This window comes from Hippocampus bargibanti, linkage group LG09 (genome assembly GCF_051943395.1).
Source record: "Hippocampus bargibanti isolate YZ-2025 linkage group LG09, ASM5194339v1, whole genome shotgun sequence".
Taxonomy (NCBI): domain Eukaryota; kingdom Metazoa; phylum Chordata; class Actinopteri; order Syngnathiformes; family Syngnathidae; genus Hippocampus; species Hippocampus bargibanti.
In genome coordinates, this window is record NC_142742.1 from 19,770,034 (window position 1) to 19,790,113 (window position 20,080).

General features: G+C 42.2%; 1 protein-coding gene across 1 annotated transcript; it reads left to right on the plus strand.

Annotated features, from left to right (window-relative positions):
- Positions 1–171: 171 nt before the first annotated feature.
- supt7l (SPT7 like, STAGA complex subunit gamma) lies at positions 172–12,602 on the plus strand. Its single transcript, XM_089004439.1, has 5 exons — positions 172–295; positions 821–1,271; positions 2,292–2,616; positions 2,939–3,176; positions 11,141–12,602. The coding sequence occupies exons 2-5, from the start codon at positions 847–849 to the stop codon at positions 11,437–11,439; spliced, it is 1,287 nt and encodes a 428-aa protein (XP_088860565.1). The 5' UTR covers positions 172–295; positions 821–846; the 3' UTR covers positions 11,440–12,602.
- The last annotated feature ends 7,478 nt before the right edge of the window (positions 12,603–20,080 follow it).

Sequence of the window (20,080 nt, forward strand, 5' to 3'; positions counted from 1 at the left end):
GGGTCATGTACGGACGGGGAGAAAAAAAACTATCAAAAACAAAACTAACATTGATATTCCAGTTTAAAATATTTACACTCAAAACTAAAATTTCAGCCTTGAACCGAATAAAAAAAATGTGTTACTGATATGCATTTTGTCTGCGGAACAAAGTATTTCATCTTGTATTTTACCGGAATGTGTTTCAAGAAGGAATTAAAGGATTGCTTCCTGCACGAGAGTTCAAATAACGACGAAACTCATTTATTGCTCATTTAACATACATACATTGGCAAAAGCTTCTTTTGTTGAAAAGGTAAGGAACCATTCCCTTACTTACACTTACTTTAGTCGTTATATTTGTGTGTATTTAATATGCATGTACGCAGCCTAGTGGTCTCGTCCCAATGCATTGCGTTGGGAAATGCTGTGGTTTTCCCGATTCAATGGAGAATTATGTTCGCAGACTTTCGATTTGTATTCACCTCAAGAATACAATCTATGTTATCAAGCTACGCAAGATAATTTGACAACAGTAACGCGTGATACGTTATCCTAATCATTACCGGAATGTGACTGTTTGGGAGTTTTTATTTGATCATTTTGACAATTTTAATGCGCGTAAATCTACAAAGAGAGGAACCGAAGGTTGTTTTTTGAAATTAGGGAAAGCTTTCCTTACTGTGTAGAATATTGAACTATTAATTATTAAAAGGCTGAAATGTAGAGAATTTGGACACATGTTTAATTAAACAAGGTTATATGTTATATGTCAACATTTGGAAACAGTGTGGGGCTCTCGTTTTTATTGTAATTTATTTGGGCCTTCTTAACATTGCAGGATCTTTTTGTCTGTGATCCCTCACCATGATGCGCTACTGGGGCGAGATCCCTGGGCCTGCAGGGGCTCCCGCCAGTCGCAGCTCCTTTGATCTGCTCCAGCGGGAGTTTCGATCGGTCGAGATGCAGGATCCTCCACTTCATCAGCCGTCTGCCCAGCGTCCACGCCCCACCACGATGCTGGATGTCCCATCAGAGCCTTGTAGTCTTACCATTCACACAGTGCAGCTGTGCCAGCACGCCCGCCGACTCCGTGGCCTTTTAGCTGCAGCTCAGGGTCAAAGCTCAACGTCTTCCGAGGTTGGGGGCAGGTTGGAAGATGTTGAAACAAACCAGCCACTGTGCCCTCCAACCCCACCTGCCATGCCGGAAGACTTGCTGCCACCTGACTGCAAAGATCCTTGGAAACCCTTTCAGCTCCGTCACAGTGACCCTGAAAGTGACTTTTACAAGTAAGTCCATCTACTTTTGTCACGAAAAGTTGTGGTCAACCTGTTGTAATTCAATTCTGAAACATCAACGAATAGAATTGGATTGGATGGACCTTTATTCGTCTCGCAGTGCAGAAATTTACATTTCACAGCAGCAAAGTTATGAAAGTAAGAGGAAAGAAAAAGAACTAAGTAGAAAAACAAAATACACTCTTGCGACGCCTAAAGATGAAGATGCTCAGTAAAAGGCTCCCAAACACAAAATGGTCATCGGCACAGCAACATTCAAAAAAAGTGTTCAGTAATAAAATTAAATGAATAAGTAAAGACCATTTACCCAAGGACATATCACCAGGAATCAGACTGGCATCCCTAGAAAAAAACAAGATCTTTTTTTTTTCATGATCCTTTGGTTCCAGACATTCAAATGTAATATATTTAATATGTAGTGACAAATGCAGGTATCTTGATGTTTAGCCTCCTAAATTTCAACTCATTAACCACCATATCACGAGCACATGAATAGTTTTTGTAGGAGATAAAATTATTCTGAACTGTGACTGGAAGATAAAGCATCTTATAGGACTTTGAAGTTCTGTTTGTGATGTAATCTGGGGAAAGAGATGCCCAGACCATTGTCATCAAATGGTGAGTATAGTTTTGTTTTTTGAATGTTTCTGTGCCGATGACCATTTTGTGTTTGGGAGCCTTTTACTGAGCATCTTCATCTTTATTAAGTTCATAGAGTTGCTTGTTCTGTAGCCAAAAGGACATAAGCCAGTGTCTTCTTGAGCCGGTACCAAACCCGGATAAATACACAGGGTTGTGTCAGGAAGGGCATCAAATGTAAAAGCTTGGCCAAAACAAACATGTAAATCAAACATTTGAAGATTCAAACATTCGCTGTGGTGACCCCTTGAAGGGAAAAGCCAAAAGGAAAAGAAGAAGACAATCCTTTGGTTCCAGATCAGCTTCTGCTTATGCAAAGTCTTTGATTAGTCCTTTGTTTGTCCATTAATTGGATTTTTTTATTATTAACAGAGGTAGAGGAGAGCCGGTCACAGAGCTGAGTTGGCCCTCCTGCAGACAGCTCCTTTATCAGTCGGTGGCCACCATTTTGGCCCACGCAGGCTTTGAGACGGCCCATGAGAGCGTGCTCGAAACTCTCACCGACCTGGTTCACGAACACTACCTACGATTTACCCGCCTCCTGCGCGTAGCCGTGGACCGGGAGGCCCGGCTGGGGGCCAGTCCTTTTCCTGACGTGATGGAGCAAGTTTTCCATGAAGTGGGCATCGGAAGCGTGCTTGCCCTCCAGCGCTTCTGGCAAGTGCGCATCAAGGATTATCATAGCTACATGTTACAGGTGAGGAAAATCAAGTTTTATGACTCGCCTTGGCCTCAAGTAAGATTGTTGAGTGAGAGTCCATGTGCTCTCTGCTGCAAAAATGTTGAGGACGGGATTACCAAATATACATTGATGATTTACAGGTTGGGTAAGTGTTTTATTTTAATTGGTTCCCCTGTCCTGGGTGTTTTGAGAAATTGATTTGCATAGGAAGGTGGACATTTATCCATTTACATTCTGACTATAAAATAACCACCCGGAGGTGTGCAGTATGGCGGCCCTTTTATTTATTCATTTTTGAACTGCTGATGAGGCCTGAAAATTGCGGTTTCCCTTTCAGGTTAGTAATGATCTGTCAGAAGAATATGAAAGGTTGGTGAATCCTGAAAAGTCTCTGGAGGACTCAAAGCCCTTCAGGATCAAGGAGGAGCCCATGAGTGACATTTCCTTCCCTGTCAGTGAAGAGCCAGAGGCCGACTTAGCATCTGGGGACCAAGCCTTGCCCATGGGGGTTCTTGGGGCTCACGGTGAGAGGCTGTCCGCAGGCCTGGATGCCGACCACTCTCCTCACACCTCAAGTGAGTTCTATTTTTATTCATACCAGGGATCCCAGACGTCCGCTATTTAGCGGAATTTTGCTATTTTTTTCCAGCCAAAGTGATATTTTCTATTTTCATATAAAAGTTATTTTATTTCCATACACAACCGCAATAACATTTGTTTTGAAGGGTGATAGGATGATCAGAATGCGTAGTGCTGGTGTCGGCATGCTTTCGTGTGTTTTGGTCGATATGGCAGCTCCCTTACCGCGCTTTTGGATTGGATTTGCCTTTATTAGTCTCACAGTCCTTATATATATATATATATATATATATATATATATATATATATATATATACACATACACAGATTTTGTTTTTAATGTAACGCTTACGTGCACGTCCGTGTGATTGCTCGCTCGGCAGAGCACACAACTTTTTACATTGTAAAGATATGGAAGAGAGTTATCTATCCTACACAAGGGTGATAGGGGAACAGTGACGTCTCTGGATGGAGGGATAAAGAATTCGTGGAATTGGGCATGATTAAACCAGCAAAGGTTGGCTGTCACTCAAACAGTATTGTGAGGGAACCAAACATGCATAGAAAAAAAGATCGAGAAAGCAGAATTACAAACTACCTGGTGAGTCATTCGGATTCATAAGTTATTATTATTCTTCTTCTTTTCCTTTCGGCTTTTCCCCTCAGGGGTCGCCACAGCGAATCAGTGTCCTCCATCTATCCTGGTTTTGTGCATCCTCTTCTCTCACACCAGCTACCTTCATGTCCTCTTTGACCACATTCATAAACCTCCTCTCGGTCTCCTGTCTGGCAGTTCAAGGCTCAGCAACCTTCTCCCGATATAGTCACTCTCTCTCCTCTGGACATGTCCAAACCATCTCAGTCTGGCCTCTCTGACTTTCTCTCCAAAGCCTCTAATATGAGTTGTCCCTCTAATGTAGTCATTCCTGATCCTATCCAACCTGGTCACTCCCAAAGAAAACCTCAACATCTTCAGCTCTGCTACCTCCAGTTCTGCTTCCTGTCTTTTCTTCAGTGGCACTGTCTCCAGTCCAAACATCATGGCTGGTCTCACCACTGTTTTATACAGTTTTCCTTTCATCCTAGCTGAAACCCTTCTATCACACATCACACCTGACATTTTTCTCCAGCCTGCCTGGACACGCTTCTTCACCTCTTTTCCACACTCTCCATTGCTCTGGACAGTTGACCCCAAGTACTTAAAATCCTCCACCTTCTTTATCTCTTCTCCCTGTAGCATCACTGTTGCACTTGGATCCCTCCCATTCACACACACATATTCCGTCTTCATTTCTCTCCTTTTCAGGGCATATCTCCACATCTCTAGTTTCTCCGCCACCTGTTCCCTGTTCTCGCTACAAATCACAATGTCTTCTGCAAACATCATGGTCCAAGGAGATTCTTGTCTAACATCGTCTGTCAGCCTGTCCATCACCATAGCAAACAAGAAGGGGCTCAGAGCTGACCCCTGGTGGAGTCCCACCTCCACCTTGAATTCCTCAGTCACACCGACAACACACCTCACTACTGTCTTACAGCCATGATACATGTCTTGCACCGCTCTGACATACTTTTCCGTCACTCCAGACTTCCTCATGCAATGCCACAGCTCTTCTCTGGGCACCCTGCCATACGCTTTCTCCAGATCTACAAAGACACAATGCAATTCCTTCTGACCTTCTCTGTACGTCTCTATCAGCATTCTTAAAGCAAACACTGCATCTTTCGTACTCTTTTTGGGCATTAAGCCATACTGCTGCTCACAAATGTTCACTTCTGCTCTTAGTCTAGCTTCAACTACTCTTTCCCAGAGTTTCATTGTGTGGCTCATCAACTTTATTCCTCTGTAGTTCGTACAACTCTGCACATCTCCTTTGTTCTTAAAAATGGGCACGAGTACACCACGTCTCCATTCTTCAGGCATCTGTTCACCATCTAAGATCTTGTTGAATAACCCAGTCAGGAACACCACCGCCACCTCTCCAAGACACTTCCATACCTCGATTGGTAAATCATCAGGCCCGAGTGCCTTTCCCCCCTTCATCCTCTTCAGCGCCCTCCTCACTTCATCCTTGCTAATGTTTGCTAAGTCTTGGTCCACCACAGTCACGTCTTCTACTCTTTGTTCCTTCTCATTTTCCTCATTCATCAATTCTTCAAAGTACTCTTTCCATCTTGCCATCACACTACTGGCACCTGTTAATACATTGCCATCCATTCATCCATCCATCCAACCATCCATCCATCCATCTTCTGCCGCTTATCCGGGGTCGGGTCGCGGGGGCAGCAGCTTCAGTAGGGAAGCCCAGACTTCCCTCTCCCCAGCCACTTCTTCTAGCTCGTCTCTCCAGCGTGTTCTGGGTTGTCCCCGGGGTCTCCTGCCAGTGGGGCATGCCCGATGCCCGGAACACCTCACGAGGGAGACGTCCCGGGGGTATCCTAATCAGATGCCCGACCCACCTCGTCTGGCTCCTCTCGATGTGGAGGAGAAGCGGCTCGACTTTGAGCCCCTCCCGGATGACCGAGCTTCTCACCTTATCTCTAAGGGAGAGCCCGGACACCTGACGAAGAAAGCTCATTTCGGCCGCTTGCATCCGGGATCTCGTTCTTTCGGACACAACCCATAGCTCGTGACCATAGATGAGGGTTGGGACGTAGATCGACCGGTAGATTGAGAGCTTTGCTTTTTGGCTCAGCTCCTTCTTCACCACGACAGATCGGTACAAAGTCCGCATCACGGCAGACGCCGCACCGATCCGCCTGTCGACCTCTCGATCCCTTTCACCCTCACTCGTGAACAAGACACCCAGATACTTAAACTCCTCCACTTGAGGGAAAATCTCCTCCCCCACCCGGAGAGGGCACTCCACCCTTTTCCGACTGAGAATCATTGTCTCAGATTTGGAGGTGCTGATTCTCATCCCAGCCGCTTCACATTCGGCTGCGAAACGCTCAACCGAGAGTTGGAGAGCTCCACTTGAAGGCCCCAACAGTACAACATCATCTGCAAAAAGCAGAGATGCTATACTGAGGCCACCAAAACGGAAACCTTCAACGCTTCGGCTGCACCTAGAAATTCTGTCCATAAAGGTTATGAACAGAATCGGTGACAAAGGGCAGCCTTGGCGGAGCCCAACTCTCACTGGAAACGATTCCGACTTACTGCCGGCAATGCGAACCAGACTCTGACATCGGTCGTATAGGGACCGAACGGCCCGTATCAGGCGCTCCTGTACCCCATATTCCCGAAGCACCCCCCACAGAACTCCACGAGGGACACGGTCAAACGCAATCTCCAAATCCACAAAGCACATGTATACTGGTTGGGCGACTTCCCATGCACCCTCGAGGACCCTGCTAAGGGTGTAGAGCTGGTCCACTGTCTCGCGGCCGGGACGAAAACCACACTGTTCCTCCTCAATCTGAGGCTCGACTTTCCGACGGACCCGCCCCTCTAGGACCCCTGAATAGACCTTTCCAGGGAGGCTGAGAAGTATGATCCCTCTGTAGTTGGAACACACCCTCCGGTCCCCCTTTTTAAAAAGGGGGACCACCACCCCGGTCTGCAAATCCAGAGGCACTCTCCCCCATGACCACGCAATGTTGCAGAGGCGTGTCAGCCAGGACAGCCCCACAACATCCAGAGCCTTTAGGAACTCCGGTCGGATCTCATCCACCCCCGGGGCCTTGCCACCGAGGAGCTTTTTAACCACCTCGGTGACTCCAGTCACAAGGATCGGAGGGCCCACCCCGGAGTCCCCAGACACTGCTTCCTCCAAGGAAGGCATGTTGGTGGAGTTGAGGAGGTCTTCGAAGTACTCTGCCCACCAGTTCACGACGTCTCGAGTCGAAGTCAGCAGCGCCCCACTCTCACTGTACACAGTGTTAGTGCTGCACTGCTTTCCCCTCCTGAGACGCTGGATGGTGGACCAGAATTTCCTCGAAGCGGTCCGGAAGTCGGCTTCCATGGCCTCACCGAACTCTTCCCATGCCCGTGTTTTTGCCTCGGCGACCACCGAGGCTGCATTCCGCTTGGCTAGTCGATACGTGTCAGCTGTCTCAGGAGTCCCACAGGCTATATAAGCCCGGTAGGACTCCTTCTTCAGCTTTACGGCATCCCTTACTACTGGTGTTCACCAGCGAGTACGGGGATTGCCGCCACAACAGGCACCAACCACCTTACGGCCGCAACTCTGATTTGCCGCCTCAGCAAGGGAGGTACGGAACATGGTCCATTCGGACTCAATGTCCCCCACCTCCCCCGGGACATGTGTATAGTTCTGCCGGAGGTGGGAGTTGAAACTCCTTCTGACAGGGGATTCTGCCAGACGTTCCCAACAAACCCTCACAACACGTTTGGGTCTTCCAGGTCGGACTGGCATCTTCCCCCACCAACGGAGCCTACTCACCACCAGGTGGTGATCAGCAAACAGCTCCGCCCCTGTCTTCACTCGAGTGTCCGCAAATCCGATGATACAACTATAAAGTCAATCATCGAACTGCGACCAAGGATTCCTCCCAATCACGCCCTTCCAGGTCCCACTGTCATTGCCCACATGAGCATTGAAATCGCCCAGCAGAACGAGGGAGTCCCCAGGGGGAGCGCTCTCCAGCACACCCCCTAAGGTCTCCAAAAAGGATGGGTACACTGAACTGCTGTTTGGTGCATATGCACAGACAACACAGAACCCGTCCCCCCACCCGAAGGCGGAGGGAAGCAATCCTTTTGGGATTCACCTCTACCGGGGTGAATCCCAACGTACAGGTGGCGAGTCGGGGGGCAATAAGTATGCCGACACCTGCTCTCCGAATCTCACCGTGGGCAACTCCAGAGTGGAAGAGAGTCCAACCCCTCTCGAGAGGGCTGGTACCGGAACCCAGGCTGTGTGTGGAGGCAAGCCCAACTATGTCTAGTCGGAACTTTTCAACCTCGTGCACCAGCTCAGGCTCCTTCCCTGTAAGAGAGGTGACATTCCACGTCCCCAGAGCTAGCTTCTGCAGTCGAGGGTCGGACCGCCAGGGTCCCCGCCTTTGGCTGCTGCCCAGCTCACATTGCACCCGACCCCTCTGGCCCCTCCCATGGGTGGTGAGCCCTTGAGAAGGGGGACCCACGTTTCCTCTTCGGGCTGAGCCCGACCGGGCCCCATGGGTGTAGGCCCGGCCACCAGGCGCTCGCCAACGAGCCCCATCTCCAGGCCTGGCTCCAGAGAGAGGCCCCGGTGACCCGCGTCCGGGCAAGGGAAAACCAAATCCATTTCTCTTTTTCATCATATGGGGTCTTCTGAGTCGTACTTTGTCTGGTCCCTCACCCATGACCTGTTTGCCATGGGTGACCCTACCAGGGGCATGAAGCCCCAGACAACCTCGCTCCTAGGATCATTGGGACACACAAACCCCTCCACCACGGTAAGGTGACGACTCATGGAGGGTACATTGCCATCTCTATCCTTAATCACCTGAACCTGCTGCAGGTCCTTACCATCTTTGTCTCTCTGTCTCACCAGCCTGTAAAGATCAGTCTCACCTTCCTTGCTGTCCAGCCGAGCATACAAGTCATCATAGGCCTCTTGTTTGGCCTTTGCCACCTTTTTAACCGTGCGCTGCATCTCCTTGTAATGCTGTCTACTGTCGTCCGTCCTCTCAGTGTCCCACTTCTTCTTTGCTAACCTCTTTCTCTGTATACACTCCTGCACCTCCCCATTCCACCACCAAGTCTCCTTATCTACCTTTCTTCTACTCGATAAATTATTATTCTAATGAAGGAAATTATTATGGGACATGTTTATTACTGTTGACTCCTAGTATACCATGATTTTAATTATCATTTATAATACTAAACTAACTAACTATAATGAGACCTGATGGGGGATGACCAAAGTTGCTGAAAAACCTCGTTAAACATGAATGGTATTTGTATAATTATGTAGCAGATATTTCATATGCAATCTTGCACTCATAAATTTACAACCCCCTTGTCTGATCTGTTTCATTTTCCTCTATTTTAACTTCCCTTGGCTGGGATCCCTGTCACATATGCAATGAAGAATTCAAGTTCTCTCTTAGTGCATAAGGTCGCCTGAAGAAAAGCATCAGAGCAAATGCAAATGCTGCTACAAAATGGTTGTTACATGATGCTGACCCCCTTAAATAATATTTCCTCCTATCCTAACACCTTTAATTGTAGTAATAATAATAATACATTTAATTTATAAGCGCCTCTCAAAACTCTCAAGGTCACTTTACAGTCACAGGTTTTTCTGTGTGTGAGCAGCGGCAGCCACACGAGCGTTCACTCAACCCAGAATAACTCAAATAGATAGAAAGCTGGCCAAATAGCTAATAAATAGCTAGATAGCTAATAGATAGCATCACATAAGGATGATAAAAAATCAATTAACCAAGTTCAAGTTCTATCTATTGACTGGCTATTAGCTAGCTAGCTTTTCTCTCTATGTGAGTTATTCCAGGTTGTTGGCTATTTATTAGCTATCTACTAGCTGGCTATCTAGCTTTCTGTCTATTGACTTCCGGGTTCAATTAACCAAGTTCAAGTCCTATCTATTGAAGGACAACCGACGTCTCCGGACAAGTTGTGTCCATAATTTGTAAAATGGCTTCAAATGACTTCTACTGAGCATATTTTAATAAGATTCCACTGCATATAGCTATATTTTACGTTTTAAGACTCGCGCTGAATATTCAGGAAGTCTTGTTTCTGAGTTGGTGACGAGTCCATACGTGACGTCACTAAAGGAACGCCCCTGACCAAAAAATGACACATTGTAGCAGTCCTTCCATCACGTCAATGTATTTTGCTATACTTGTTTGGTCTGAAAACCTTGTGTTGCACCCAAAAGCCGCCAGAAGAGGACATCCAAGCTCCATGGAAGGAATTTATCAGCCTGTGATTCATTCCTCACAACAGCTCGGTGGCCATTTTGTGCCTCTTTTTGGGTGAGAGATTTCCCCCCAATGTTGCCTCAAAATGGCACGGAATAAATTATTTAATCAATTGCAAACATGTATGCTTTCCTCTTCAGAACTATTTGAATCATATTCATAACTGGATGTGTAACAAGAAAGTATATTCTCCGAATCTGAAGCCATTGTTTTGATTCTCCAGCAATGCAAGACGTCTTGGCGTGACGTCATGAACTGGGGGCGGGACTTTCGGAAAATGCACAATTCGCAGCTCAACTTTTTGCAGATTTTGGACACTTTAAGTCATTTTTATTGGTGTTTTGCATTTAAATAAAAATATCATACTGCATGTTTTGGGTATTTTAGATGCTATAAAACGTTTTTCTGATGTCAGTTAAGAAACCAAAAAGTGACGTTGGTTGTCCTTTAACTGGCTATTAGCTAGATAGCTAGCTTTTCTCTCTATTTGAGTGATTCCGGGTTGTTGGCTATTTATTAGCTATATACTAGCTGGCTAGCTAGCTTTCTGTCTATTGACTTCCGGGTTGCGTGAACGCTGGTGTGTGTGGGTGCCCACAGAAAGGCTTCATCTTGTGACTGTAAAGTGACCTGAAGAATTTTGAAAGTCGCTTATTAATGAAATGTATTATTATTATGTATGTTATTATTAACATTATTGTTAACATTATTATTATTATTATTATTATTATTATTATTATTATTATTATTATTATCACACTGGTCTTGTTCCATTGGCATTACTGTAATTGTAGTGACAACAACTAGTGTCAACCCTTCTTCAGATAGAGCCAGAACGTCCTGGCCCCGATATTCCACATTGGAGCTTGTGCACCTGTGGATGACTTCAACGGAATGCAGTTTGTTGATGCATAAAATAAAATAAACTGAGTTGAAATATAGTATCCCAAGTCAGTGCTTCAACAAATGCCGTAACTGAACAGCGGTACCTGTAAGAAGGTAATAGAAATTGTGAATTTTGATGATCACGCAACCATTTTCTCCTTATTTTTTTTCTTAGGTGGTGGTGCGGCCAACAACTCCCCCCTTTGGACACAGGTGAAAGTAGAACCGCATGACGGTGAGGAAGGCCAGGCTGCCTCTCATCATCATCATCCTCATCACCATCACCACATGGGTGGAGATGTGTTTGAAGAGGGGGGCCCCATGTCGACAATGAGTGAGTCGGGGGCTGCCATGGCCTCCTCTCCCGCTGGCGCGGCATCAGATGGCAGCTTTGTTTCACATTCGCCCGACTCCCTGATGAGCACTTCACCAGTCTTCAACCAGAGACCCAAGAAGCGAGCGAAAAAGATGTGACGTTGCGGGGTGTCGCAAAGGAGACACACCCAACTTGCCAGGACACAACATATGCTGACGGGGATGTTGGATGAACATTTACAAGGAAGAAAAATACACATTATTATTTTTAGTTGTTATACTTTGTGGATGATTAATTAATCAAGGAAATGCACATAATATTGTGATGCATTCATCATTAGGGAAGCTGGAGCCAGTTGACTTTGGGGAAACATTGGGTACACCCCGCTCTCGTCGCCATTCAGTCACGGGGCGATGCACAATTAGGTAGAATACAATTCAAAAACGTATAGAGCTAATGTCAAGCTTTTACGACCAACGTTATTGTGAATGTAGTTTACAGTGTAGAACTGATGATTCTTTTATTTTGTTCACAATTTGACGCCGTGGGGGATAACACTGACACACACATAACAATGAAGTGTCAATGGTGTATAGATACTAAAGTTGCTGCCATTTGTAGTCATTTATTAGGAAAAGATTTGTCTTGCAGTTTTTTTCGATGATGACGTGTACATGATGCAAAATGTCGCTACAAAACCTCTTTTTAAAAAATAATTTCTATGATTGAGTTGAATGCTTTGTTTTCTTGCAATTTCATATTTAATCTGCACAGCCAGGACCAAAATCTTGAGCGTGATGCTGCATATTTTTCACTACTCTTTCCACCTACTCACACACGCACACATTCACACTACATGTCAGCCTCACTAACACAACCTGCTTGGGGCTGAAATGGAGACGCTTCACACACCTTCACGTGCACACACACGCACACCTCCACACACGTACACGCACTCACACACGGAGACACGTACACGCACTTCTATCAACTTTAAGACGTTCTGCTAAATTAGCATCTGTTCCAGCCAAGCTGACAGAGACACCAGCAGGAAGTGCCTTTTGGTTGTACATATTATGAAGACAACATGCATTCAGGCTTAATGACAAAGTAATTGCTTAATTTTTCCTGCTCAATGAGCTGATATATTCAAATACACGGGCAGTTTGGTGTGCATGTTCCCACTGGGAGACGCGCTTCTAGCCAGGTTTATACTGATGTCTAATTAAGTCGTGATGGCGGTGTCATGGTTGTCTGAAAACACTTTAAAATGCTGTATTGTTCCTCCATTCATGGCAATAAAGTGGCTTGGTTAAGAGTAGTTGCTGTGTAGACTGTGCTGAAGGAAGCTTAATTCCATGCTCAGTGCTGTCAAATATATATATATATATATATATATATGTATGTATGTATGTATGTATGTATGTATGTATGTATGTATGTGTATATATATATGTGTATATATATATATATGTATGTATATATATATATAATATGTATGTATATATATATATATATATATATGTATAATATGTATGTATATATATATATATATATATATATATATATATAATGTATGTATGTATATATGTGTATGTATATATGTATATGTATATATATATATATATATATATATGTATGTATGTATGTATGTTTGTAATCCATACATACTATGTGTATATATATGTGTATGTATGTTTGTAATACATACATACTATGTGTATATATATGTGTATGTATGTTTGTAATACATACATACTATGTATGTATATATATATATATATATGTGTATGTATATATATGTATGTATGTATATATATATATATGTATGTATATATGTATGTATATATATATGTATGTATATATATATATATGTATATATATATGTGTATATATGTATATGTGTGTATATATGTATATATATATATATATGTGTATGTATGTTTGTAATACATACATACAATGTGTATATATATATATGTGTATGTATGTTTGTAATACATACATACTATGTATGTATGTATATATATGGATGTATATATATATATGTATATATATATATATATATATATATATATATATATATATATATATATATATGTATATATATATATATGTATATATATATATATGTATGTGTATATATATATATGTATGTATGTGTATATATATATGTATGTATATATATATATATATATATAATAATACATTTCATTTCTAAGCGCCTTTCGAAACTCTCAAGGTCACTTTACAGTCACAGGATAAGTTTTTCTGTGGGTGAGCAGTGGCAGCCACATGCGCCAGCGTTCACTCGAACCGCATTCCCTATGTGCAAAGTCAGAAGCGTTACCCAACTGAGACATTCTTGTTCCTATTGTCTGACTAACGACTGGCCTGATTGCTCCACTTCCACCGCTATCACCTCACCAGTATTACTAATTCTATGTTGCCTAAGCAGGCTATTGTATGAAAGATCCAAATTGAACCTCACCCCACCATATCGGTTTAATGAAGGCTTTAGCTGTTTTATGCGCTTCTTTTACTCCCCTTTCAAACTATCAATGTTCTTTCACTAAGATTTTAACCTCGTTGTCATCAAATGAGTGGTTGCTAGCTTTTAGGGGCATATGTAATGCAGATTGAGGCCCACTAGTATTATTTCTGCGATGTTGATAAAGTATTTTTTTGAGAATGTGTTTAGTATCCCCAATGTACTGCTCTTTACAATTTTCATTCTTACAATGTATTGAATAAACTACATTACTTAGTTTTTCATTTGGCAGCCTATCTTTTGGATGCACTAATTTTTGCCTTAAAGTGTTTATCGGTTTGAAATAAGTCGGAATTTTGTGTTGCCAAAGGACTGTAGTTTTTCTCCTACAATGTAAGTTACTGCTACTCCTCTCCTTTTTGTGTCTTCAGAATTTTTGGTTTCATTCCCTTTTCTTTTTTTTGACATTTGTTAAATGACCACTGAGGGTACCCACAGTCATTACTGTCAATTTAACAAAAAAAAATAATTTTTTGGTTTGTTTATTTTTTAAGTCGCCTGAAATTGACTTGAACAGATGTTACATCTCAAAACAGTGTCTTAATTCATCTATCCGCCACTGGAGGGCAGCGTGGTGTTGCATGCAAACGTCAACATGTCAAGAAGCTCACCTCCCCACCCCAGCCGGCCCCCACCCCTGTTCAGACGAGATTTCAGTGCCAATACAGTGATACCAATTACCAGACTTCTGATTCGTCCAGAATGTTAACAAATAGCATAATTTTGCACAACATAGTCCCAAATCGCTTGCTGTTGCTTTATTTATATATAACCACATTATGCTTTTGGAATGTTTTATTCCCCCAAATGCAAAGTTCCAAGTAAAGAGGAAACTGACACAGCACTCCCATTACACAGGACAAATAATTGCAAAAATAATGCATGTAGAGATACCACACCAGTTCTCCATAGTATTGTTTCCACACTTGTATACACGCATAGAATTCGACAAACTATATTGAAGACAAATCATCAAGCCTGTTTGATAATAAGATGTAGTTTGAGGAACATACCCATGCATGCAATTGATTTTACAGAAAGACTCAAAGCTGAAATCGTCGCTACAGTCGCTCTCCCTATAATTGTCCATCACATCGGTCAGCAGATTTTAGTTTCTTTACACCTCGAGTCTTGCAGCACCATCTTGCCGCAGTTCATTAGAGACTGCATACAACTGACTTGCATTTCCCACCTGATTCTGATTTCAATTAATATGACCGAGGGTGACAGTCTGCGTTCACATCAAGCATTGACAGCATTTCATGTGATGCATCGATACTGTAAAGAAGCCCCCGGTCTCTCATTTCTTACCCAAAAGCTACAATAATGACACTTTATGGTTCACTGTCAATATTTTAAACATTCATGACATTGCCAAAACAACGGCGTGTTATATCGCAGCTTGAAATGAGGCTCTGGCTTGAAACCTACTTTTGAAATTAGGTTCAGTTGGGTTTCTTTTAGGCTTGTAATAAATGAGTAGTGTCAAGTGAATGTGTAAAATACCTTGAGACAGTGTTTGCCACTATGTAAAAATATTCCTTTCAATATATTGGATTGAAAAAAAAGGTTCACATCTTGGGTTCAAAAACGTTCCACAACTCTCAACCCTCACCATCACCCTCTTCATGTCATCACAAAGAGGGTACAGCAAGTCCTGAAGAATGAATGTCTCTCTGTGTCTTTGTTTTGTCATATTGTCTCTATGCTGTCATACTATTTATTTAGTTTTTTTTTTGTTCTTTTGACTTCAAGGCGGCGCCCCGAGAGTGGCTGCCTTTCCAGCAGCTCATGTATTTTGTTTTTCTACTTTCATTCCTTTCATCACTTTGCTGCTGTGAAATGTAAATTTCTCCACTGTGAGACTAATAAAGGCAAATCCAATCCAATCCAATAAAATCCATCACCCTCTGTTCTTGAAAAGTGTTTTTTTCTCTCTTTCTGTAGAGTCTGGCAAACTATGGTGACCCAACATTTTTGTCACACCGCAATTGTGTGATTGCCTCCTTATTTGAGTGGAAGCTGTAGACACCATTCCATCCCATCCCATCTGTTGTTTATTACCACATTTTTGAAAGCTGTCAAAACACTTTAAGACTCTCCAAAATGAAATGAGAAAACGACTGACAGAAATGATGCCCTGCCTCACAGTTAATAATCTGTTATTGGATAACAGAATGAGTTAAGTTATATACAGAAGAAAGTAGAAGCTGTTCAAACAATCAACAGAGACTGTTGTTAAAAGTTAATGAGATCTGTGCCAATTTAGACAGTCAGGATTATTTCCAATCAAAGGGGCCAAAAGGAGGCACTAAAGCACATCAAATACAAATAGAGTGTGTCTGTGATTCTCTCGAATAATATGTTTTCATTCTTAGTTGCTGTCACATCCACACCCATAAACACAGGCGATGAAGCAATAAAAGGAGCAGGACAAAACGTAATCTTTGTTTTGATGTCCTCTTTTCATGTTCCGAATTTCATTCGCATTCTTCCTCTGATTTGTGTTTATTGAGAGGAACAGTCTTTTGTCTTGTAGCATCATGCCTCCTTTCTTTTTTTAAAAGATAAAATCTCGAGATTCAATGAATCAACACAATTATGGAAAGATCACCTGAAAGGTGCCGCATGTGTGGCCTATGTGCATGGTCTGATCCCATTGACAGACTAAATGTTGCCCCTGAGTCGCCCTAGCCATGATAAAATGCATATTGAAGGGAAAATAAACATATATCAGTCACAATGGAGTGTAAGTCACATTTTTTGGGGGGCGGGGGTGGGGTGATATATTTGACAAAATTCAGCACCATGGACAGACATCTCATCAGCTGAAAGCCAAACATAAATAAAAATAAAGAATACCGGTCTGATTATGTGTATGAATGCTCACATTTTGATTGATCTCTTATTTGTTATTTATGGTTTTATCTGTGGTTTTATTGCTCTTGTGTTTGTGACTGTAAAGTGTCCTTGAGTGTTCTGATAGCTGATGATGATGATGATGATGATGATTATTATTATTATTATTACTAAATCAGGAGATTGAGGAGATTTGCCTCATATCGCCAACACATTTCTATAATAATAATAATAATAATAATAATAATAATAATAATAATACATTTCATTTACCTCCTCCTGCTATGGTACTCTGGATGTATGAGTTGGTAAATTGAGGGAAAATATTTCCTTCCATAGACACTGGACCGAGTGATGTCTTTTCTTTTTTTTAAGATGTTGTCTTTATTCACATGCGTGCCACATCACTGATGCATTGCATTCACATTTAACGTCATATTTGTTTTTGTCATGTGAACAAATCCATAAAAGATTGGGTTCAATCAGAGAATAGTCTTTATTTAATACCTTTCAGCAATGATGGATGTTGTTTTGCACACATGTTGACATGTTTTGTGTGACTGACTGTTTTAAAAAAAAGGCGTAAAGATCTGTGGCCCTGACAAAGCTGAAAGCAAACTGACTCAACCAGAACTCAATTACACCACGGTGACATTGCAGCCAACATTGTGGGACAAAAGATTGTTTATTGACTGCAGTCACTTTGTTTGGTAAGAATTTATTGTTGTGTTAAATGTTTGGAAAGGTTAATTAATGCTGTTAGTGTTCAGCTCATTTTATGAAATTGCTAAATAAATAAAACCATAGTATTCAATTTGCTTTGAATTTGTTGACACCGCTAGCATGCTCCCGAAACAGCTTGATGTCAGATAAGAAATCTGTATTTGTCTCACAATGGAGAAAACCTACGCAATATAAATCGTCTTCCCCCATCTTTCACCCCTCACACCACTGCTATCCTTGTTCATAGTCTTGTCACCTCCCGGATTTACTATTGCAACTCACTTCTCCTTCATGTCCCTCAGAAACTTCTCCACAAACTTCAAGTCATCCAGAATTCTTCAGCCCGGATCATCACCAGAACCTCATCCTTTCACCACATCACCCCCGTCCTCAAAGGGCTCCACTGGCTCCCGGTCAAAAATGAGTAAACTTTAAAATTATTCTTTATACATTTAAAGCTATCCATAACCTTGCCCCCCATTCCTATCTGACCTTCTTCAAATTTCTATTCCTCTCGTTCCCTCAGATCCTCTTCCTCCCTCCACCTCTGTGTGCCCCCTGCCCGTCTCAGCACGATGGGGGACATAACTTTCAGCTGCTCTGCCCCCAAACTCTGGAACTCACTTCCTCCCAACATTCGTAACATCGATTCTCTTCCCACCTTCAAGTCCCATCTCAAAACCCACCTATTTAAAATGGCATTTTCTGTGTAGCTCTATCACTTGTTTCTAATTATATTTTATTTATTGTATTCTATTTGTAATTGTATTTTATGTATTATAGTGTCTATGCTTGTGTGTGACTGTAAAGTGTCCTTGAGAGCTTTGTAAGGCGCTTAAAATAAAATGTCTTATTATTATTAAAATCTCAATTTAAGGCAACAACATAATGAAAGGAAGAAAGTAGACGACCTAAAGTATGTAGATTTGTACGTATATTAAATTAAAAGTATGTATATTTAAATACAAAATACAAGCATCTTATGAAAATGGGTAAATGGGTGTGGGCCCTGGTTTTCTGGACCATCTAGTCAATAACCTGACAGCAGTCGACAGGAACGAGCGGCATTACCTTCTTGCAGCGCGGGTATATCAGTTTCTGGCTGAAGGAGCTGTCCAGTTGTGTCAAGGTGGCCTGGAAGAAGTGGAAGGGTTTGTCCTTCATAGCATTTATCTTGGTCCAGGGAGAAACCCAGGATAGAGCTGGCCTTCTAACCAGTCAGTCCAGTCTCTCTGTGTCCCAGGCTGAGATACAGAGAGGCATATCACTGCCGTTTTGTGACAAATGGCATTCCACAAAGCGCGGGAAGTCATGTTGATCCGCTGAATTATTGTATTTAGGATGCATAGAATTTATTATTGTTTGCCTGCAGTGGATGCTGTCACTAAGATTCTCTTGTGCGCGCAGTGGTGTTTACATTTGGAACATATGCATACTGAATGTTTGTACCAACACTTGATGGTGAAAATTCATCCATCATTTTTCTATCATGGTTTATTCTGTTCAGTATTGGTGGAAGCTGGTGGCATGTCCTCGCTGACATCAAGTTGAAAGGCAAAATGCACCTTGCACTGGTCACCAATCAGTCATAGGACGGATGTAGAGGAAGGTAACCATTCACAGTCACATTCACACTGTCACTGTGTTGTAATTGAGGGAACATGGTCATTAACTCGTTTTGCGTTTTTGTTCATCCACATATATTGCTCCGTGAGAAGTGAATCACATCTCTCCATAAATGTAGCAACATTTTATTTCAAAGTTTCCTTATCTAAAGGTTACCGCACATGAACATATATTAGGACGTACAACCCCGGTGACAAATGCATGTCTCTGTCCTTTCGTTACATTCAAAAACATTGATTGTTTCCGTCCTATTGCAGCATAACAAGAGCTCTATACATGAATCCAGTCGTATGTAAATGCAATACATACATTCTTTCACACCTCAAAATATTACAGTGATTAAAAATGAGTATCTCTTTCAGTCATAGTATTGTATGACCGTTAGTAATTGCATTACTACATTCAATGTGCACAATTCGTTTGAGGAGTTTCAACTGTTCAATTATTTTTCCAAACCGTGGCCTTCAAATGCTGTTACTCACCCCCCGACCCCCACCCCCCAAAAAAAATCAATTAATACTTCTTTTAAAATGTGCAAGCAGAGATAATGTTTTGCTGTCAGAAAGTTGGGAGAGAATAAATTAACCACACTTCGCTCCCGAAGCCCTTGACATTTGTAGTGTATAATGATTTTTTATATTATTATATTATATTCCTGTCTTTCTCTAAATGAATTCTGCCTTTTCACAAGGGATTTTTTTAAAAACTTGTCTTCAGGTTAACATGCACATGAAAGACCCACTGACAGCGATAGCTACGAAAGACACAAAAGACCAATTTAGGAAACACTTTGCACATATCAAACAAGTCTGAACATGTCTGGGGAAGAAAATAGGCATGTGTGTGTGTCGCTGTTTCTCTTTTGATGTTGCCATCCATCAGAGAAACGGAATTATGTCAAGTGAAGCTTTTAGTGTGAATACAGCCTAAATCACCATATTGCTTGGGTTCTTTTACATGGTTAGTTAATAAATGTGCAAACAAATATTGAATAGAATTTGTACTGTAAACTGTTGATTCCCAGCTATTGTATACAGTTT